This window comes from Corvus hawaiiensis, chromosome 12 (assembly GCF_020740725.1).
Source record: "Corvus hawaiiensis isolate bCorHaw1 chromosome 12, bCorHaw1.pri.cur, whole genome shotgun sequence".
Classification (NCBI taxonomy): Eukaryota; Metazoa; Chordata; class Aves; order Passeriformes; family Corvidae; genus Corvus; species Corvus hawaiiensis.
The window spans coordinates 1117476-1138316 of NC_063224.1; the positions used below are offsets into that span (position 1 = coordinate 1117476).

At 66.2% G+C, this 20841-nt stretch overlaps 4 protein-coding genes across 4 annotated transcripts; 1 reads left to right on the top strand and 3 right to left on the bottom strand.

Moving 5' to 3' along the window:
* Positions 1 to 493: 493 nt before the first annotated feature.
* Positions 494 to 7655, bottom strand: SNTB2 (syntrophin beta 2). Its single transcript, XM_048316905.1, has 7 exons — positions 7181 to 7655; positions 3629 to 3839; positions 3005 to 3215; positions 2413 to 2555; positions 2053 to 2249; positions 1789 to 1970; positions 494 to 1590 (listed from the first exon to the last, which is right to left on the bottom strand). The coding sequence occupies exons 1-7, from the start codon at positions 7608 to 7610 to the stop codon at positions 1498 to 1500; spliced, it is 1467 nt and encodes a 488-aa protein (XP_048172862.1). The 5' UTR covers positions 7611 to 7655; the 3' UTR covers positions 494 to 1497.
* Positions 7656 to 8248: 593 nt separating this feature from the next.
* On the bottom strand, positions 8249 to 13098 carry UTP4 (UTP4 small subunit processome component). The gene is made up of 16 exons (XM_048316928.1): positions 12879 to 13098; positions 12415 to 12606; positions 12257 to 12341; positions 12067 to 12156; positions 11727 to 11935; positions 11427 to 11598; positions 11255 to 11346; positions 10798 to 10894; positions 10545 to 10609; positions 10323 to 10445; positions 10050 to 10209; positions 9709 to 9815; positions 9389 to 9484; positions 9031 to 9216; positions 8841 to 8951; positions 8249 to 8469 (listed from the first exon to the last, which is right to left on the bottom strand). The coding sequence occupies exons 1-16, from the start codon at positions 13035 to 13037 to the stop codon at positions 8353 to 8355; spliced, it is 2061 nt and encodes a 686-aa protein (XP_048172885.1). The 5' UTR covers positions 13038 to 13098; the 3' UTR covers positions 8249 to 8352.
* A 125-nt stretch (positions 13099 to 13223) lies between these two features.
* CHTF8 (chromosome transmission fidelity factor 8) lies at positions 13224 to 14852 on the top strand. Its single transcript, XM_048316930.1, has 4 exons — positions 13224 to 13240; positions 13757 to 13788; positions 13862 to 13979; positions 14054 to 14852. The coding sequence occupies exons 2-4, from the start codon at positions 13766 to 13768 to the stop codon at positions 14267 to 14269; spliced, it is 357 nt and encodes a 118-aa protein (XP_048172887.1). The 5' UTR covers positions 13224 to 13240; positions 13757 to 13765; the 3' UTR covers positions 14270 to 14852.
* HAS3 (hyaluronan synthase 3) lies at positions 14721 to 18924 on the bottom strand. The gene is made up of 4 exons (XM_048316929.1): positions 18884 to 18924; positions 17468 to 18088; positions 16837 to 16938; positions 14721 to 16731 (listed from the first exon to the last, which is right to left on the bottom strand). The coding sequence occupies exons 2-4, from the start codon at positions 18086 to 18088 to the stop codon at positions 15808 to 15810; spliced, it is 1647 nt and encodes a 548-aa protein (XP_048172886.1). The 5' UTR covers positions 18884 to 18924; the 3' UTR covers positions 14721 to 15807.
* Positions 18925 to 20841: the final 1917 nt, after the last annotated feature.

Here is a 20841-nt window from a genome sequence, read left to right on the forward strand (position 1 = left end):
TTCATGTGTGTTTCTGTGTGTTCGTGTGTCTGGGCATGTGTGTCTGTGTGCGTTCGTGTGTGTGTGTGTGTTCATGTGTGTCTGTGTGTGTACGTGTGTCTGTACATGTGTCTGTGTGTGTTCATGTGTGTCTGTCTGTAAATGTGTGTCTGTGTACATGTGTGTCTGTGTCTGTACATGTATGTCTGTGTGCGCGTGCCCGTGTGTGCGCGTGCCCAAGTACACAGCCTGCACGGTATTTACCTGTGCCCGCACACACACCCACCCCCTCCCCGAACACCCTCAGGTCCCTGTGCCCACTGCTGTGCCCGCTGCTGTGCCCACCTGTCCCAGAGCTGCACTGGCCCCGCTGCCCTTGCTGTCAAAGCTGCCCCAGCCCCCTCAGAATTCCCCATAGAGACCACCCCAGCTTCCCCAGAGATCCCCCCATTCCTTCCAGAGACCCTCATTCCTCCCACCATCCCCACACCAGACTCAGAGCGAGACTCGGAGCCCCTGGAAAAGGCAATCTGATATAAATAGCGATTTACAAAGAATACAAAAATAGAAGGAGAGGGGGCAGCACCCCAGGCCAGCACCCCACAGCACCCCTGCCCAGCACAGCCCCCCAGAAGCAGAGAACCATGCAGGAGTTTGGCTGGGGGGTACTGGGGTCCCAGTAGGAGGGGGGAGCCCTGGGGGGTCCCACTCTGGTCCTACCTGGGCCTCCCCAGCCCCCCCAAAGTGTGAGAGCTGCCCCCAAGGGCAGGGAAAGTACAAAAAGCGAAAAGTGCATCAATCTACGTGTCCTGCCCCGGGGGCCCCGGTGGAGGGGCACAGGCGGCAGCAGCTGGGCAGGGACAGCCCCGGGAGGGTCCCCTGCAGCCCCAGCCCCTGGCTCATGGCAGAGACACGGCGTTTGTTCTGCCTTTGGGAGATTTGGGGGTCGCTGCTGGGGGCCGGTGGGGCATGGCGGGGAGGCCAAGCCCCAGGGACCAGGATCCTGGGCCAGAGCATCCCCTTTGCACCCCTGAGTGCCCCCTGTAAGACAAACGTGCCCCCCCACCCTGAGCGGGGCACGGGGAGCCTGTCATGCAGCAATGGGGGGTTCCACAGCCCCAGCCGTGTCCCATGTGGGGACAATGTGACCTCTTTGGGGGAAGCCCGAAGGCAGGGGGACACTGGCTCCCCTGGACATGAGTTGGGGGGCACCACGGGTCCCCCGGGCGGAGGGGACGAGCTGGCCCCGCTCCAAGGCACAGGCGGTGAAATCAGTGATGGCTTCAGCCCCGGGGGGATTAAAGCTGGTGTGTGTACCCCAACCCCCCGGGGCACTGGGGGGGCCGGGAACGCTGGTGTGGGGCAGGAGGGGCTCAGCCCCCGCAGCCATCCTGCCACATTCCTGGCGGCTCTCAAGGCAGCGATCTCAGCCCCAGCAAGGCACCGACAGGGCAGGAGAGGTTGGGGGCCCTCTGTGACCCCCAGCTGGTTCGTGACAGGGCGGGGGGACCGGGGCACCTACGCCAGCAGCCCCATGCGGGTGACTTTGGCCGAGAGGAAGGTGTGCAGGACGAAGACGATGGGCTTGGGGCAGGAGTGCAGGTCCAGCGCCTGGGGGGAGATGGAGAGTGGTGTCAGCCGCCCCCACATCCCACTGGGGGCACTGAGGATCACAGGGCTGGGGGTTCCAATCAGCCAAACCCAGTGAGTCTGGGCAGCTGGGATGCTGCAGGGATGGGGGAAAGCAGGGACCAGCCCTGGAGGAAGTCCCCCAAACCAGAGGGGTGAGCCTGACTGCCCCCTCCTCACCAGCTCCCCCTCAGGGCCCCCGAAATCCAGGTAGAGGGTCCTGATGCCGTCATCCGCAGACATCTTCAGCCGCTCGTAGGGGTAGCGGAAGAGGACGCTGGAGCCCGGCTCGTCCCGGGAGATGGTGAACCCGCCCTCGTAGTGGATGGAGAGCTGGACCTCCTGCCCGCCCAGCGTGCAGCCTGCGGGCACAGCCGCTGTCAGCCCCTCAGCCCTGGAGGGGAACACGGGGGGAGCCGGGGGTCCCAGCACGGCGGCACTCACCCACAGTCACCTCCTTGATCAGCTCGGCGGCGGCGTGACAGCCCTGCACCAGGACGCGTGTCCACGCCGACAGGTCCCGGTGGGTCTCCACGCGGAACACGTGCATCTCCACGCCCTGGCGAGAGCCCGTCCGCGTGGCGAACGTCAGCTCCGAGCCCAGCGCGGGCGAGCGGCGCCCGGAGCCTGAGTGGACCAGCCTGGAGGGGAAGCGGATGGATGGGGGTCAGGGCTGCGGTGGCAGTGCCGGCACCACTCACCCCGTGCCCATCAGTGCTTTGGTGTCTCTTCCCTGCTCTGAGAGGCAGAGCCACGGCTCAGCCAACAGACGCCAGTCCCCAAGGGGGCCCAGCCCCAGCTCACCTGGTGGCCACCAGCGGGTAGCTGTGGCAGGGGGAGGCCCAGGCGTCCCTGGTCCAGGGCATCCCATCGTACAGCAGCAGGTCCTTCTCTGTCACTGCCATGAGCACCGGCCGCCACTGCTGCCGCCCGCCGTCCAGGCGCGCCTGCCGGGCACCAGGGCACCATGAGGGGCACCAGGGGCTGCAGGCACCCAGCAACTCAACCCCGAGCCCACGGTCAGATGGATCCCCACCCAGTGGTTCCTCATTGCCAGGCAGCATCCACAGCCCGGCCATCCTGGGAAACCAAGCTGGGAGCAGCCCCCAGGGGTCCTGCTCACCACGCTGCCTGGGCCAGCTGCAGCTCTCAGGCCGTGAATTCATGGAAAAGGGAGGGTGTGATGAGGGGCTCCATCTGGAAAATCCCAGTGGGAGAAGGGGCTGAGGGCACAGGAAATGCTGCCATCACCGGGGCACAGCCAGATGGGAGAGCAGCAGAGACAGTGCCCAGGCTGGGCTCTCTGTCTGCATCCACAGCCCCAGTGGCATCCTTGGCACATCTCATTGGCACTGCTGTCCCTGGGAGCACCCCAGCATATCCCATCAGTGCATACCTGCTCGGCCAGCCAGGCGATGTGCTTCACCTCCCGGCCGCCAGCCGTGGGGCTGCCAGAGCCCAGCGTGGCGTTGAGCTCGGCCAGGACCTGGGGCAGCAGCGCGGTGATGTTGGCGTGCAGGGCACTGAACCAGGCGTGGGCCGTGGCTGTGTCCCGGCACCGCAGCACCAGCGTGTTCCGGCTGTCCGGCGAGTGCAGCTCGATCAGCCTGTGAGGGGACAGGGACATGGTCCAGGGTGGGACATCAGCACCCAGCCGAGTGAGCCCCTGCCTGTACCCAGCACAGTAAACTGGCTGCACTGGTCTGGGGCTTCCACCATGCATTTCCACCTGCCAGGGCTTTTAGCCCTCATTTTGAGGCAGAGGGGCTGCCAGGGGTCTGGGAGAGAACATGGCATAGCCCTGGCCCTGGCCAAACCCTCTGGACTGTCCCTCTACAGCTCAGTGGGCAAAGCAGGAGGCCACGGCCTCATTGATGGGCAGCCCCCAGCTGTGGCCAGGGTGTCCATGGGGCGCAGGGTCAGTCACACGGGCACTGGTGGACAGACCCAGTCCTGTCCTGGGGGTCTTTGGGGAGCAGGATCTCCCATACTGGCACCCACCGGCAGCCCCTGTCCTCACCTGTTCTCCAGGTCGGGCATGCTGAGGTTCCGGGCGGCAAAGCACATCTTGAGGGGGATCACCTTGCGGTCACGGAGACCCTGGTGCTGCGGGGACCCCGAGTCCTCGCTGCCACTCAGGCTGGGGGACTGCGGGGCCGCCCCCTCCCATGGCAGGTCTGACACCAGCGATGGCTTCTTGATGTAAGGGGTCACCTCCCGCATGAACTTCACTGGGGGGAGTGGGGGGACAGTCAGGCCTGGGGAGGGTCCTGCACCTCCACACCACAGCCCTGTGCCCCAGGGTTGATCTGATAGGGCGACACACCAAGGCTTGGAGGGTCTTGGGGGGTCCCACCCTGTCCGGGTCGGGGAAGTCCCGAGTGAAGGACGGCACTGGCAGCTCATCCCTCTGCCGGCACGAGTGTAGGAAGGGGAAGGCGCCACAGGACAATGGTGCTGGGCGGGAGGTCAGGCTGCAGCCCATCCTGGTCCCATCCTGCCCTGCCGCTGTCGGAGCAGCCAGGACTGTGCCCGCCAAGTTTCCAGCACTGTAGGCGATGCTGAGCCGGCACTGCCGCTCACACCCACAAGGCGAGGAGGGTGTGCAGCCAAGACATCCCGGCTCCACGCGCCTCTCCAGGCCGGGAAGGAAGGAAGGAGGCACCAGCTCCAGCTCCTGCTCCCCCCGGACTGTCCCACCCCAGCACCACCCTGCTGACAGCAGCCCTGGACCCCCGCCCGGACACGGCTCTCGGCCGGCCTGCGCCGAGCCCCAGCAGCCAAGGCCAAGGGAGGGACACGCTGGGGACAGAGATGAGGCAGCGAGAGGGAAAACCAAACCAAAACAGCAAATAGGCTGTACTGCACTGGGGAGCAAGTGGTGAAAGGATCCTGCAGCCGGCACAATGCCACAGCCAGGCCCACTGGAGGGGGAGCAACACTGGCGGTGGGGCCCAGGCTGTGCTGCTGCCAATCCTTCACTGCGGAGCTGCCGAGTGGGGAGGGGGGCAAGGATAGGACAGCAGCGATGGGGAGTGGGCAGGAAACACCAGTCCCCCACCTTCCCACCAGCTCTGCTGAGCCACGGCGCTGCCATGAGGCGCTTGCCCTTGCTGTGGGCAGCACACGAGTTAATATTAGCTGCCGTCGCGCTGATCCCGGGATTACCGCCGTCCCCGCACCCCTAATCCCGCTGCCGGGCCGGGCAGGGAGCGCCGCGGGCAGCGCCACAGCCGGCAGCTCCCGCTGCGGGGCCACTTGGCAGATGTTTGCCAGATGTGGGTAGCTGCCTCCAGCACTGGGAGGGAGCTCAGCCCATGGGGGCTCCAGCTCACAGTGCTGCAACCCTGCGGTGCAGGCACTGACCCCGATGGAGTCGGGAGGGTGAGAGGCCAAGCTGGGCAGCCAGCAGCACCAGAGCCTGAGTGCTGTGCCAGGGCACTGCCAGAGAAGCGTGGGTGCCCCGTGGTGACTGGCAATGGTGGATGCCCATGGTGGGGGCAGCAGAACTGGCTCCCAGTTTTCAGTGGGATGCATCCACGGTGCAGGCAGGACATGGAGCACCTTGTGCCAGCAGGCACAAGGCTGGCACTTGGGTGGTGGCACCTGCAACCACCCCTTCTGCTTCTGGCGAGCTGCTGACCAGCACACAGCTGCACCAGCACAGCCACGGAAACTGCCCTGGCACAGCCACCATCACGCCGGCACAGCCACTGCCGCCCCACCTACGCGCTCACCACAGAGGAAGCCCAGCTGTCGCTGCGCCCCTCACCCGTCCCGCCGCAGGAAGGCAGCTGCTCTGGCTGCACAGCAGCGCCGGCCGCACACGGCTTCACCGGGGCCGAGCCCCCTGCACCCAGCAGGGAACACCCACCGGGTTTCCAAGGCTCGTGCCCGGCTGTGCCCTAGGCAGTGCCCACAGCTTCCCGCAGGGGCGGAAGGGCTCCCTTCCCCCAGGGCAGCAGACAGGGCCTGTGGGCACCCGGGGGAGGTGCTTGGCGTGGGCCCTGTGGCCAAACCCAGGACCCGGGACGGGTGACACCAGCCTCACGGAGATGCTGGTTTGGGGCTGATGGTCCCGCCTCCTCCACTGGCAGAGGGCCCAGGAGAAGCTCTGGCACCTGCCAGGGTGGTCAGAGCTCCAGGGCTGGTGAGGAGGGATGGGGCTGGATAGCACAGCCAGTGTCTCCCACCAGCTCCTCTCCGGGGCCTGCTGATACCAGTTGACCACCAGATGGTCCCACCACAGCCATCGGACCAGCAGTGCCCAGCCAAAGTGAGAAGGGAAAGGAAGGGAAAGGAAGGGAAAGGAAGGGAAAGGAAGGGAAGAGAAAGCAAAGGAAGGGAAAGGAAGGGAAGAGGCGTCTGCTGCGGTGCCCATGCCCATGGCGGAAGTCAGGGACAAACACAGCACGGGGCTGGAGCTCCTGTGGGACAGGATCAAACAGCCAGGCAGCCCGAGGAAGGACGCGCTGAATCCGGCACGGGGTCCCGTGGGGACTCTCGCTGTGTCCGACAGCAGCCCTGACCGAAGCACCAAGCCCAACACCGCCACTGCACCTCAGCCCCTGCCACGCTCCAGCCACGGCCAAGCACCTCGTGCCAGGTGTGCCCACAGCAGGGAGCCCAGCCACGTCCCCTCGTGCCAGCACAGTGTGCCAGGAGCAGGTGAGAAAGCAGCAGCACCTGTCCCCATACCCTGTGCCCAACGGGCACCGTGTCCATGGAGGAGCCTCGTGCAGCAGAGGACAGACGGACGTGCCGGGACACCTGGACAGTGTGTGGCACCACAGCACTGTATGGGGCACCCTGACCCACAGCACAGGGGGCTCGTGTCCTCGCGGTGCCCCATGGCACGAGCCCCATGCCGTGCCTTGGGCTGGGCAGGTCTTGCCCGAGCTTGTCGGGCTGCTGGGAACAGGTCGGGCAGGAGCCGGTGGCTCTGTCAGGCCAGTCCCGAGCCAGCCGTGCCGTGGGCACAGGGCCCACAGGGACACCGAGCCCGCGGGGAGGCTGAGCTCGCAGGGACACGGGCAGATCCCGAACCAGCGCCCTCCCTGGGGACAGTCAGCCAGCCTGGGGATTCTGTCACCAAGGATAGGCGACAACCTGTTCAGGGGGACGCCACAGCCAGGGGACACCAAGTCTATCCTGGGGGACGCCAGGTCTGTCCCCGGGGACCCCAGATCTGTCTCTAAGGGACCCAAGTCTGTCCTGGAGGGAAACAACCAGCAGAAATGTCATGTTCTTGTTCCCAGCTGTGAGGGGTCCCCATCCTGCCACAGAGGGAACAGCCCGACCAGGAGGGGACACCCCAGTCCCTGTCCCCGTGCCTGGGGGGCCCACGGGGGTTGGGGCTTTTGGGGGTGCACACACACGCGCCAGGACTGGGGTGGGGGGAGTGGCGTCCCACACCCGGAAAAGGGACCCAAGGGGGGCCCGGGAGTCCGGTGACAGCGGCAGGGGAGTGTGGTGGGAGCCGGTAACGGCGGGGGAGCAGCAGGGTGGGAGTCAGGAGAGCAGCAGGGGCCCGTACCGGGGACTGGGGGAGAGGAAGGGGTTTAGGCGTTACCTTCAAGGATGACCTCCCTCCCGGCTCTCTTCAGCGCCTGCACAGCTTGATCGTGGGTGGCATCGCGGAGATCGACGCCGTTAACAGCGAGGATGGCGTCGCCTAACCGGAGCGCCCCGCTCCTTTCCGCCGCCAATCCCGGGAAGATCCGTGAGATCAGCACCGGCATCCGATTCTCCCGACCTCCCTTAATGCTGATCCCGAGCCCTCCCGCCTCCGCTTTCACCACCCGCACCCTCCTCACGCCACCGGGTGCCGCCGCCTCCGCGCTGCCGTTCACCACGCCGTTCACCACCGACGGATCGCCGGTTCCCGGTTCCGCCGTTAAGCTCAGCGTTTCCCCGGTCAGTTCCGCCGACACACGGACCCAGCGTTCCCGGAGGAGCAGCTCCAGCAGCCCCGTTTTACAAGCCCGGGTCCACACGGCCATGCCGCCGCCGCCGCCGCCGCCGGTCACCGGGGAAGGGGCGTGGCTTGGCGGGAGGGCGCGGCTTCCTGGCCCCGCCCCCGCCCGCATGGCGCGCTGCGGTAGGCTCGGGGGGCCGGGGGGGCCGGGGGGGGACGCCCCGCCCCCGCCTCCTGTGCCACCAATCGCAGAGGTGGCGGATAAGCCGCCGCCGCTGTGATTGGTCGCGTCAGAGGGCGGGGCCCGGGGAGCCACGCCCCCGCACGCCATGTCTGGCGCCGAGATTTATTTCGCGCGCTGCGATTTATTTCACGACCTGCGCTTCAAATCTCCCTTAATTCTCCGGGGATTCCCGATCTCCCTCTCTCCATCCTGAGGGAATGACGCTTCCCTGCCCCACGCAACACCTAGAGAGCCCCGTCCTTAGGGAACGAGGCTTCCCGGCCCCAGGCGGCACCCACGGACCCACGCGGCCGCTGGGGAGAGAGAAGCCAACACTGGGATTAGACACTGGCAGGGAGAAGGGACGGAATTTGGGGTGTCACCTTGTCCCCACAGCGCCGGGGAGGAACACTGGAGGGATATGAGGATAATGATGACATGATGGTGATGTGACAACAGGGAGTCACCCACAACAAGGATAAGCCCTGAGCCTGGACATGTACAGAACAGCGAGGTTTTATTCCTACAGCACCCTAGGAAAATTCCTACAGTGCCCCAGGAAGCAGAGAGACAGTTCCCGAGGTTGGAGCAGCTTCTTCTGCTCTCAGGTGCCAAATTTCTTCTGTTGGACAGGCAGAGGCAGCTGGGTTTTGAAGTCCATGATGGGTCGTTCCACCACAACCAGGCAGTTCTCGTCCAGCAGATCCATGAAGAGCAGGGGCTGCAGGGCAGGAGATGGGAAACATGGAATCAGGGAACGGTTTGGGGTGGAAGAGACCTTTAAGGGATCCTGTTCCTACCCCCTGCCATGGGCAGGGACATCTTCCACTATCCCAGGTTGCTCCAAGCCCAGTCCAACCTGGCCTTGGGCACTGCCAGGGATCCAGGGGCAGCCACAGCTTCCCTGGGCACCCTGTGCCAGGGCCTCCCCACCCTCACAGCCAAGAATTCCTTCCCAATATCCCATCTAACCCTGCCCTCTGGCAGTGGGAAGCCATTCCCCCTTGTCCTGGCACTCCAGGCCCACGTTCAAAGTCCCTCTCCAGAACCCGAGCATCTCCATGACCCTGCTCGCCAACACCATCACCCAACCTGGAACTTCTTGCAGATCTTGAAGGCGTGGAGCTGCCGCTTCCTGGCCGTCTCCGGGAGCTGTTTCAGGGTGCTCTGGTTCATCAGGAGGGTGCTGTCATCGGGCAGGGGCTGCGAGAGCGGGCACAGCCCAGGTCAGCGCTCCCACAGGAACACACCCCGGGCACCCCCAGCCCTCTCGCGGGCTCACCAGGGACTTGTCGAGGACGCAGAGCAAGTAGGTGTCGTGGAGCAGGATGTGCGCGGGGTTCTTGGGGTTGAAGGTGATGTGTGTGATGGGCGAGTCCCGCTCCAGCCAGGCGCGGTGCAGCCCCCGGCTCTGCACGGCGCGGCTCCAGCTCGTGTACTGCTTCTCGGGGATGCTGAACTCAAACAGCTGCACGGGGCAGCAGGGACACGGGGCGGCTCAGGGGCGTCTGCTCCTGGCAGCACCCCCGCACCAGCGGCTCCAGCCAGGTCCCCAAGCCGGGCCGAAAAGCTCTGAGGGCAGGGAGAGAGGCACGGGGAAGGGAGCAGGGCCATGAGAGCTGGACCAGAAGAGCTCCCACCTGTTGGTCTGAGTAGGCGATCACAAGGTTGTTGGTGCTGGGGTGGATGGCGAGGGCCGATACGGCGCAGCTGTAGGTGGGCACCACGCAGTGATGCTGCAGGAGGGGACAGTGCACTGACAGGACCCACCAGGGCCACCGCTGGCACCTCTCCCACACACCCACCCCTGACCAGAACCTCCGGGACTGCCTCTGACCCCCTTTCCCACACACCCATCCCAGCCCCGCTATGGGGATGCAGTGATGGCTCCTGGGGGGCCCTGCCTGCTGAGCCCCCCATGCCCCGTCCCCTGAGGCTGGGGGCTCATTCCCAGGCCCACCTTGAAGCATTTCAGGTTGTAGATGTGGATGACCCAGTCGCCGCTGACGGCTGCCAGCCAGTGCCCGTCCGCGCTCGGCGCCAGCAGGTAAACAGCCTCAGAGCAGCCTGCAGAGACCCTCAGGCTGAGAGGGGTGCTGGGAGCCCCAAATCCCCCAGGGACACCCAACCCCACATCCCCAGATCTTCCAGTGCCAGGCCATCAGGGCACAAACAACCCCAGGAGAAACTCACGTGCCCCTCAGGGCAGGAAAGGGGGACACCCCCCCTCTGCCCCCACAGGGGAGGGAGATGTGGAGCCCAGGAACCCCCAGCACCATCCCAGCTCCCCCCAGCCCACACCTGAGGGCGGCCGCAGGGTGTGCAGGTGTTTGCAGCCCCCCGGCTCCAGCAGCTGGAGGACGTGGACAGATCCTCGAGCGGAGGCGACGAAGAGGCTGTCAGAGTCGGCGGAGAACTGGAGCTGGTAGGCCGGAGGCAGCAGCTTGGGCACTCTGGGGACCTGGGAGCGGGGACAACACAGCCCTGGCAGCCACCCTACTGTCACCCACACTCCCCACAAGTGACACTGGCCACACCAGCCCCCAGGACCCCACAGCCCCCCACCCCTCTGACCTTCCTGAGGCTGACGCCGTCCCCGTCACAGCGCACGCGGTACAGCTGGAAGCGGGAGGCGGTGGAGTAGCCGATCCAGGTGCCGCAGGGTGAGACGCAGCTGCAGTAGATGTGCTCCGGGCCCTGGGAATGCCACGGGGCTGAGGGCGGCCCGAGGAACCCCCAGAGCGCAGCACACACCCCTCAGCTGCCCCAGGGACACCCCAGCCCCCTCAGCCCTACCTTGCTCTTGAGCTGCACGAGGTGCTCCGGCATCCGGCACAAGGGAAGGACCTCGCCGTCCTTTCCTGGGAAAGAAACCACACGGAGCATCAGTGATAGTGGGAAAATCACACAGGGCCCTTTGAGCAGCTGCAGATCCTGGGGGAGTGCCCAGACCCTTCCCCGAGGCGCAGGCCAGCTCAATCCCAAAATCCTGCTGGCAGCACGGGCTCTGCCAGGGAGCCGACACCGGAGAGCTGCGCCTGTGACTCACCAGTCTCCTCAGTGGAGCCAAGTCTCCAGAGCTCCAGGTGCTGGGAGAACTGGAAGAGGAGCAGCCGGGCTTTCCTGGCGCAGGAGACGAGGCGTCGCTGTGTGGAAAAACAGGCAGGATGTCATGGACCCACAGCCTGGCACAACGGGCTGGGGCACAGCTGAAATGCCCTAAGGTGCTGGAGACTCCGCAGCGGGGGAGAGCAGGGAAATTAGGTCTGTGGGATGGGAGCCTGGAGATGTAGACCCAGCGGGACCAGCAAGACCAGCTTGACGACTTCTACTGCTCCTTGGCAGAAGCCTCCAGATGTACCAGGAAAGGGGACACAGTGGGGCAGAGAAGGGACCCAGGGACAGGGAAGGAATCCTGGCAGGGCAATGAGGGCACCTGGTGGGGCAGGGAGCTCCAGCCCTGCCAGCCCTACCAGCCCCAAGACCCCAATCCATGCATCACTCACATGGGGGAAGGTGAATTTTCGGAGTGCTGCGTCGTAGCCCTTCTTCTGTATCTTCTCCATCAGTGGGCGGATCACCAGCTGGGCATCCAGGCCTGGAAGCCAAGCACAGGTCAGCCGAGCCGGTACCACGAGGAGAGATCCAGCCCGGTCCCGGTGCCACCGGCAGTCCTACCCCCGGAGATGAGGGCGGTGGGGCTGTGTGCCACAGCCCGCACGTCGTGGCTGTGGTACTGGAAGGGCTTTGTCCGCACCCAGCGCTTCTCCAGCCCACCCAGCTTCACTGGCAGCAGCTGCAGCTGGTAGGTGGCCCCGGTCGAGGTGCCCACGACGATGCTGTCCTCCTTCTGCAGAGGAAAATAGGACAAGGTTGTGGGAGCAGACTGGGAGGAACAGGAGGGCACTGCTGGGAGGCACCGAGTGCAGCAGCTCCCGCTCCTCGTCAGCCCGGGGGGGACACGGGGGTCTCGCCCACCTCTGACACAGCCAGAGAGAGCGCGGCCGAGGTGCTGACGGTGTGGGACTCTGCCAGCGTGCCTTGCTCCCAGTCCCAGAACTGCACCCTCCCGAAGGAGTCGGCGCTGACCACGGTGCCGCGGGAGAGGAGGGCGATGGCCCACACCACGCACTCGCGCTTGGCCTTCTCCACGTGGTGGTTCACCATGATCCTCTGCACCGTCTGGCCTGGAGTGGGAGAAGGCTGGGAGTGACCGAGGGATCCCCCGGTGCAGCCAGTGGGTGCCAGCGGTCCCAGGGGATGGGATGGGATGGGATGGGATGGGATGGGATGGGATCACTCCAGGGGCAGCAGGTACCTGAAGTGACGTCGATCACACGGAAGAAGTCGATGGAGCCGGCCACGATGTGAGTGTCTGAGGGGTGCCACGACAGGCACAGGACACGGCCTGGGGAGGGAAGCTCCGTGTGAGAGCCCGTGGGCTCGCAGCCCCGCGGCCACCGGGATGCCCGGAGGGACAGAGGCACGGCGCTGCAGCCAGGACCCACCTTTCCGCCTGTCCAGGTTCCGCTCAAACTGGATTCCCCCAGGAACGACTTGGAAGATCTTAACAGAGCCGTCCTCGCAGCCGATCTGCGGGGGATGGGGATCAGCGCGGGGCACAGCGGGACGCTCTGCCCCCGCCGCCGCGCCCGGCGGGACTCACCGCCAGCTGGCTGCCGGTGCCGTTGGCCGCCAGGCTCCAGACGGGGCCCCCGCCGCCATCCACGCCGCGGGCCGCGCTCAGCCGGGACAGGTCGTACTCGGTGATGTCCCCGCCGAGCCCGGCCCCGAACAGCCGGTCCCCGGCCGCCCAGCACAGCGACTCCACCGACCGCGCCTCGTGCCCGGGGATCACCTGCGCAGGGACGGGGTCACGGTACGGCCCGGTACGGATCAGCGGGGCCGAATAAAGCCCGGTACAGCCCCGGTGCGGATCCGTAGGGCCAAGTAAAGCCTGCTCCCGGCTCGGTACGGCCCGGCTAGGCTCGATGCCGACCGGAAGGATCAAGTAAGCACGGTACGGGCTCGGTACGTGCACGGTACGTACCCGGTACAAGCTCGATAAAGCTCGATAAAGCTCGGTACGGCTCAGCACAAGCCCGGTACGGCCCGTGCCAGTGCCCTCACCTTCTCCTGGAAGTAGTTGGCGGCGAAGTTGTACACCTCGACGGTGCCGTCGGTGCGGGCCAGCGCCAGGCGGGCGCCGCGGGGGTGGCAGGCGAGGCAGCGCACGCCCGCCGGCACCAGCCCGAAGAACCGCACCCGGTGCACCTCGAACTCGCCCATCGCGCTCCGCCAGCCCCGGCGCCGCTCCGGCCCCGGTCGCGGTCCCGGCCCCGCTCCGCCCCACGTGCGCGCGGCGCGCCGGAACCGGAGCTGCCCCGGGGGCCGCGCGTCACCGGAAGCGGAAGCGGCGGCGCGGCGGGAGATTCGGGCGCTGCCGGCGGCGGGCGCGGGGCCGGGGCGGCGGGGCCAGGGTGCGGCCCGGGGTGAGCGCACGGTGCAGGCGGGAGGGGTTCGGCCCCGAGCGGCCTCACCGGACTGCCCCGGGCCGGCCCCGCGGCGCCGGTGCCGCTGGAGGGCACCAGCGCCCCGCGCAACCGGGCAGCGGCACGGGAGGCGCCGGGCCCGGCGGCGGGTCTGGGTCTGGGGGGGGGTTTCTGGGCATGGGGGTCTATGGGTAGCGGGGAGGGGATGGGTCTGGGGGGGTCTGGCGTCTGGACAGGAGGGCTGGGGGTGCTGGGGGCTGGATCTGGGGTGTCTGTGGGGCTGGGGGGGCAGTAGGACGCGTTGGGGGGAGATCTGGGCTTGGGGGTCTGTGGGGCCCAGGGGGATGGATCTCAGGATCTGTGGGCCCAGAACGGGGGTCTGTGCATGGTGAGTGTGTGGGGGGCCCAGGGACAGAAGCTCATCCTGGGGCCCCAGGGATAGAGGGGAAGGGCCAGGGGCTCCTGCTCCCCTACCCGCTCCCCCTGCCCTGACCGTGTCTCTGCAACCCCTGGCAGAGCCCCAGCATGGTGCAGATCGTCATCTCCAGGTGAGCCCCGCAGGTCCGGTCCCCGTGGCCCCTGTGCCAGCCGGGCCAGGGTGACGCCCCCTCTCTCCCACAGCGGCGGCGCGGGGGCCCTGGCACAGTGGGTGCTGGTGGAGCTGCAGGGCGAGGTGGTGCCCCGGCAGAGCGGGAGCCTGGCCGGGAGCCTGCTGGGAGACCTGCACTACACCTCTGAGGTGAGGCTGGACACCACCGGCACCCTCCAGGAACCCTCCAGCCCAGCCTCACCCTCACCCTCTGCTCTCCCCAGGGTATCCCTGTGCTCATCGTGGGCCATCACATCCTCTACGGGAAGGTGGTGCAGCTGGAGAAGCCGTTTGCAGTGCTGGTGAAGCAGGGAGGAGCCCCCCAGCCCAGCCCCACGGGGCTCCACGGCCGCTACACCGTCACCGCCCTCATCAAAACCAAACTGCTCTTCAAAACCCGCCCCAAGCCCATCATCACCCACGTGCCCAAGAAGGTCTAAGGGGAAGGATGTGGGCTGTGAACTGTGATCTGCTGCTGGAAAGAGCGGCAGGGACTTGGGAAGATCCAGGACCTCATCCCTGTCCTGCACAGAAGACTCGGGAGCTGCTGGTGTCTGGACACCTAGAGCCCTTTCTGGGTCACTTGTCCCCGCCAAAATGACTATTTTCAGAGAGTGACCAAGCTCTTGGCCTCATACCCTGTGGGTCACCCTCAGGGATACAGCTCCTGGTAGATAGGGACCTCCTGTGAGCCTGGGCAGGGGTGTCCCACCCTACAGGCTGCCCGCAGTGTCCAGCAGCTCCCAGGGATCCACGGAGGTGCCAGTGTGGAGATGTCTCCTTCTACCCCCTCCCTGCAGCTGTAGGGGCACCAGTGCCATGCAGGGACTCAGGACCAACCTCCCTCAAGTCAGGCAGGGGGACCAGGGACCCTCCCCAAAACACACCATGTATCCTCACTGCAAGTCTTTATTTCCACATTCCATCAGGATATAAAAACCAGCTTTTTCCGCCCGAAATATGAAAAAAAATCCCCCTGGCAGGTTCAAAAATAAATAGATTTACAAACCATCTGCAACAATACCAAAGAGCTACAAAAGTCTTCTAAAAAACCTTGTATTAAATTAAACAAAAACCAGCTAAAAGCTCTGTCATAGAAAGGGATTTTTATCCAAGTCCTGAAAAAAGGACCCACAGGTGAATTCCCTGGGGAGGGGAAAGGTTGGGAAGCACCTTTCCTAAATCCCCATCTTCCCACTGCTGGGAAGGTAGCGGGGTGGGAATGATGGGGCTGTGCGTTGCCCAGAGTGTGACGTGGCCCAAAAGGGTCTCCAGCAACACTCTGGCCAACACACAGCCCCCCAGTTTTCCCAGTTTCTCCATACCAGGATCCCCCCTTGGCTCTTTGGCAAAGCTGAAGGGACCTGCTGCCCTCCTGGAGCAGCCAGACCCCCCGAAAGGCCTGGGGGGCTCCCCGTGGGTACGTGCCCGCACGCAGCCGTGGGGCAGAGGCAGCACCAGCCAGCAGCACTGGCACCATGCTGGACGGAGACTCTGTGTCCTGGGGGTGGGAAGTGCTGTAGCACCATGGAGGTGGGACTGAAATCCCCGTAAAAAGCACCGAAGGGTGGAAAATTCTGGAGTGGGGCGGGAGGAGCGTGGCCAGCAGCGCTCCACACCAGGGTGCTCCATAGGGCACAGCGGGGCTGCGGCCGGCAGCACCCAGCTGGGTGATGGGCAGCCCTGGCTCGGCTTCTCCGTGTGGAAAAATGAAAATATAGGAAAAATAAACATCTTAATAAAGAAAAAAAGCAAGATTTCAAGATCTGATGAGAAATGCCAAGGGTTGGGAGCGCTCAGCGCTGCCCAGCAGCTCTGGGATGGGGAAAAAGGGGACTGGGGGTGTTCACTCCAGCATGTGGGATCACCCCAGCACCTGGTGGTTCTGGCATGGGGAAGAGGGGATAGGGGGTGGCTTACCCTGACACGCTGGATCACCACAGCACACGGGATGACCCTGGCACGGACCACCCTGCGGTCAGACCTCAGTGAAGACCAGCCCACACTGCTCCTGTCGCTTGCCACAGCGGCGGGCGACGATGGCCAGGTAGAGGGTGAGCAGGGCCACCCAGTAGCAGGCATAGAGGATGGCACCTGAGATGAGAAAGGCCACCTCGGTCTCGCTGAAGAGGTCCTGGCTGTAGGCGGTGTAGGCCAGCCCGCCCAGCAGCACCGCCACCCACACTGACACCGGCAGCAGCCCCACGAAGTTCACCACAATGGTGCGGCGCCCTGAGGTGCCCCAGCCCGACTTGTTGATGGTGGCAATGGCGAAGATTTTGGCGGGCAGCAGGCTGGACATGTAGAGGAGGGCATAGAGGGACATGAAGATCATCTCGGCATTGCCACGCAGGAAGCAGGCATAGGTGGCCTTGATGACACCCACCAGCTGCACTGTCAGCAGGAACAGGAGAATGTTCCAGACGCGGCCGCGGTAGAAGAGCTGGATGACGGTGGCGATGAGGAAGAAGGGGAAGAAGCCGGTGACCACCGACTCATAGGTCATCCAGAGGTGATGCTTGTGGAACCAGAGCGCGTTGTAGAGCCACTCGCGGAAGTAGGACTTGCTCCAGCGGGTCTGCTGGTTGAGCCAGCGCAGGTACCGCGTGGGGGTCTCCGTCAGGCACTTGGAGCGAGCCGTGTACTTGGTCCGGTAGCCCAGGCTGAGCACGCGGTTGGTGAGGTGCCGGTCGTCCCCGAAGCTGCACTTGCTGCCCAGGAAGGTCTGGTGGTACCAGTCCTCGAGGAACTGCTGCAGCAGCGCGTTGCGGTACATGCCCAGGGGGCCGCTGATGCACTGCACGCACCCGAAGTACGACTGGCACGCGCGCTCCACGTTGAAGGCCATCCAGTACCGCACGCTGCTCAGGAAGGAGAGCCACGAGTCGTACTTGTTCAGGATCTGGGGAGGGGATGGATGTGAGCCCCGGCAGTGCTGCAGGCCCCCGGCACCCCCAGCCCTGCCCTCGCCTCGCCGCCCGGGGTGCCCTCCCGCATGCCAGGGTACCTGGACGTCGCCGCCAACGCCGCCGACGTGGGGGTCGGCCTCCAGGATGCGGAGCATCTCGGCGGTGCAGGCGGGGTCCAGCACCGTGTCTGAGTCACACACCTGGGGGCAGAGGGAATGTCGAGCCCCGCTCCCGCCGCCCACGCACACCCGGCAGACAGCCCAGCCCACAGCCAGGCAAGCCTGAGCCGCGGACGGCGAGACCAGGCAGAGCCCCGGAGACCGGCAGGCGATGGCAGGGAGCAGAGCACCCGGTGGTACCGGGGCACCGCTGCCCAGGACACCCATCTCTGGCTGCTGGCACTGAGGGAGGACCTGTCCCAGTCACCGCATGTGGGGACCTGGCGCCCCGTGCCGCACTGTCCCACGGGATGGCACCACAGCCGGGCATGTGCTGAGGAGGTGATGGGACACCCCCGTGGGCAGCTGTGTGGGCAGGGCTCAACAGCTCAGGCACCCCAGTGCCAGTTGCCCCCAGCCCTGCACTGTCATGCATGGGGCCAGATCCAGTGCCAGGCACCCTGGTGCTACTGAGGATTCCCGGGGCTGCTCCCGTTCCACCCACAGCCGCTCTGCCCGGCCATGCCGGCAGGACGCTCGCTGCCCACATCCCCCCAGCCCATGCATGCACCTGGATATAGTCCACGGAGTCTCCAAGCGCCCGGAATGCCGTGTACATCACCTCCCGCTTCCCGCCCCACTTCTGGAGGATGCAGGAGTAGGTGTTGTTGCGGACCAGCGCCTGAACACGGGCCAGCCCTTCCCGCAGCCCGGCCTCCGTCTCCCCCTCGCCCTGCGCGTGGAAGTTGCTCCTCCAGATGTAGCTGCCAGAGTGCTCAGAGCCCATCACGTCGTGGAAGATGTCCAGCATGTAGGTGTCATCGGGGCCATTCCCGTCCACCACCATCACCACTTTGAGGTCAGGGAAGGCGATGCGCTTGACAGAGCGCAGGCACTTCGTCAGGTAGTCGGGATCCTCCTGGAAGGCGGCGATGCAGAGGGCCACCGAGCGCCCCGGCCGCACCGGCTGCCCCTCGCCCCGCATGCGCCGGTGCTCCAGGAAGGCGAAGAGGCTCTGGATGAAGAGGTGCAGCCCCAGGATGGCCCCGTAGAGCCCGAAGGAGAGGTAGTGCTTCTCCGTGTGGATGAACTGGTACCCTGTGACGTAGGCGGCCAGGATTCCCCCCAGCACCGCCACGGCGAAGAGGCTGGTCCCCACGACACGCAGGGCCGTGGAGAGGCTCCCTGGCATCTGGGGGGACACGGGGCACGATCAGGGCAGGGACAGGTGGACATCCTCCCCATCAGGTCACCCAGAACACAAAAGCGGGGTGGCCCTGCTCCTCTGCTGGCCCATCGCCGGTCACTGGTTTGGGGGTGACGCCTTCCCAGTACCTCCAAGGGGCCAGAGGAGGTGCGGGGGTCCCACGCACCCCACTGTGTGTGGTGCCAGGTGAGATGTAGGGGTCCCGAGTACCCCACTGTGTACAGTGCCAGCACCCCCCATCCACCCAAGCAGGAGCACGGCTGCTCCCATGCGATGGCTGGGCTGGAGGACAGGGAAGGGCACGGCGATGGCAGGGACCAGGGTGTCCCCGGGGAAATCACGGCCGCCCAGAGCCCTCCTCCGCCCCGAGCGCGTGCGGCGGGACCCCCGGCTGCGGGGACGGCAGCGCCCAGACCCCCACCCCGCTGCGGGATGGGACGAACAGCGCGGGCGGGACGGGACTGCGGAGCCGCTCCGGGACGCGGGCAGGGAGTGCGGGCGGGTCGGGGGTGCACGAGCACGTGCGGGGGTGCGGGCAGGGCGCAGAGCCAGCCCCGGGGACCCCCGGCAGCACCTCCCGGGAAACCCCCTCCGGCTTCCTCCCGGTCTCGCAGCCCCCGGCGCTGCCGGCTCCTCCCGGTCCTGCAGCCCCCCGGCGCTGCCGACTGCCCGTTACCCCCGGCCCCGCAGCCTCCTGAGCCGCCGGTCTCGCAGCACCGCGGGGGCGCCCCGAGTCGGCACCAGCGGGGCCGGGAGGGAGAAGGAGGGACCGGGACTCACCGTGGTGGTGCCGCCGCTCCCCACCCGCCGCCGCCGCTGTGCGCCCGGCCCGGCCCGTGCGGCCCCTTTATACCGCGGCGGGGCCGGCACCGCCCGCAGCCCGCGGGGGCCCCGCCCGGCACCGGCACCGGCACCGGGACCGCCGGCACCGCCCCCGGCACCAGCACCGGCACCGGCTCCAGCTCCGCCCGCAACCCCCGGGAATCCGCCCCGCACCGGCAGCACCTGGCACCGGCCCCAGCCCCGCACTGCGGGAGTGATGACCGGCACCGGCAGCACCGGCGGCACCGGCATCAGCGGCACCAGTGCTGCACCGGCACTGGCATCATCACAGGCATCACGGCACAGCTGCTGTACCGGCAGCACCGGCAGCGGCTCCGATGCTGCACCGGAACCGGCATCACCATCACCCGGCACCGGCATCAGGCACCGCGGGCACCGGCACCGAGCCACGGGGCAGGAACCGGCCACTCCATCTGCCCCCGCCCCGCTCTCGGGGCCCCTCTCATCACACCCACGTGTCACCTTCCTGTGCCACCGTGTCCCCCCGCGGCAGAAGTCACCCGTGTCACTCTGTCCCCGTGGCCGGTGGGTGCCGGGGCAGGACCAGGGTCATCCCGGGGACAGCAGCACTTTGTCCCCGTGCCGGCCTGGTGGCAGGGGACAACCAGCTCCTGGAGGGGCCATTCTGAGTAGGTAGGAGCCACAGCCTCAACTCGGGGCTCAAATTTAGCACTTTTGTGTTTCTCACCCCAGCCGTGTCCTGCTGTGCTGGGAGCTGGGTGCAAGGTGGTGCCGGGATTGGGCCCGGAGACTCCAAGCACCAGGAGCTGGGAAAGGGGATCCCTCCAGCAGGAGCACCCCGGGCAGGCGGGTCCCCCTTGCTGACACCCCCGGCGCTGTGGTGATGTTGTCTGGGAGCTTCCCAAGCACCTGGAGCGAGTGGTGAGGAACCGGTGAGTCCCTGGATGGGACAGGGACACGCTGGGACCCTCGGCACCACCAGCGGGACTCCCACATAGCCATGGTGGGGCACAGGGGTGTGAAGCCCAGTACAGCAGGGTCGTGCCTGTGCCACCACCACGGTGCTGGGACAGGGGACAGGGGCAGTGTGCCTGCAGCCCTCCCTGTGCCCTCATCAGGGTCCCCTCACTTTTTGCTGTGCCCATGGCTGCTCGAGGTAGAAACCAAACTCTCTCCACCTCCAGCACAGCTGCTGCCTTGTTCCCAGCAGCAGGACAGACGGACACATTCTTGCTCCTGGAGGCAGGATGGCTGGCCAGTGCCCGGCCAGTGCATCAAACCAAGAGACTTTTCATTCCAAATTCCTCCTCTGCCATGCACAGCAGGCCCTGGACAGGCACAGCTGGTACAGCAGCACCCCGCTGCGTGCCTGTGGGCTGACACCAGTGCCAGGAGAGGTGAGGAGTGCTTGGCCATCACTGCTCTCTGGTGAGGAGAACGCTCCCGCTGCTTGTGCACTCACAGCACAACATGGCACTGGGGGGAGACACGGCCAGGACTCCCAGCCTTGCAGGGAAGGGGGGTGCTGGACCCACCTCCCCATCTGGCAGGACACGGCAGCTGGGAATTGGGCCCCTGGGGCTGTGCACGGTGGTGCTGGGCTGCCTGGTGCCAGGGGAGCGAGGGGGCCACCAAGCTGGCTCCCTGAGGACTCTGCTCCCCCCACACTGCAGGTGTGGAGCAGCTCCTGGTGCAGGAATGGGGCCCATGGTGCTGCAGCACTCATGGGGACTGCCCTGCCTGGAGGGAAGAGGTGACTCTGATGTTGGGGTATCCCTGAGCACATGATGGTGAGTGGTGGTCCCAGCCAGGTGCCCTTAGCCCCTTCTCAGCATGGAGGGGGCTCTTGGTGCCACAGCAGAAGGGCCCATTCTCAGACCCTGTGGTGAGGGAGCCCCTGGAGCCTTCAGCATCCTCGTGGTGTGAGTACAGGG

Bases quoted from the DNA above. Each gene is read 5' to 3' on its own strand.
- SNTB2 (XM_048316905.1), bottom strand. From the start codon at position 7,610: ATGGCCGTGTGGACCCGGGCTTGTAAAACGGGGCTGCTGGAGCTGCTC. The intron at 3,840-7,180 runs GTAACGCCTAAA...CACTCCCCCCAG, and splicing joins GAGGGAGGTCATCCTTGAAG to TGAAGTTCATGCGGGAGGTG. The intron at 2,250-2,412 runs GTGAGCTGGGGC...CTTCCCCTCCAG, and splicing joins TACCCGCTGGTGGCCACCAG to GCTGGTCCACTCAGGCTCCG.
- UTP4 (XM_048316928.1), bottom strand. From the start codon at position 13,037: ATGGGCGAGTTCGAGGTGCACCGGGTGCGGTTCTTCGGGCTGGTGCCG. The intron at 11,936-12,066 runs GTACCTGCTGCC...CTCCCACTCCAG, and splicing joins TGTGATCGACGTCACTTCAG to GCCAGACGGTGCAGAGGATC. The intron at 10,895-11,254 runs GTGAGTGATGCA...TTTTCCACACAG, and splicing joins GAAAATTCACCTTCCCCCAT to CGACGCCTCGTCTCCTGCGC.
- CHTF8 (XM_048316930.1), top strand. From the start codon at position 13,766: ATGGTGCAGATCGTCATCTCCAG. The intron at 13,789-13,861 runs GTGAGCCCCGCA...TCTCTCCCACAG, and splicing joins GTGCAGATCGTCATCTCCAG to CGGCGGCGCGGGGGCCCTGG. The intron at 13,980-14,053 runs GTGAGGCTGGAC...TGCTCTCCCCAG, and splicing joins ACCTGCACTACACCTCTGAG to GGTATCCCTGTGCTCATCGT.
- HAS3 (XM_048316929.1), bottom strand. From the start codon at position 18,088: ATGCCAGGGAGCCTCTCCACGGCCCTGCGTGTCGTGGGGACCAGCCTC. The intron at 16,939-17,467 runs GTGCATGCATGG...CTCTGCCCCCAG, and splicing joins ACTCCGTGGACTATATCCAG to GTGTGTGACTCAGACACGGT. The intron at 16,732-16,836 runs GTACCCTGGCAT...TCCCCTCCCCAG, and splicing joins GCGTTGGCGGCGACGTCCAG to ATCCTGAACAAGTACGACTC.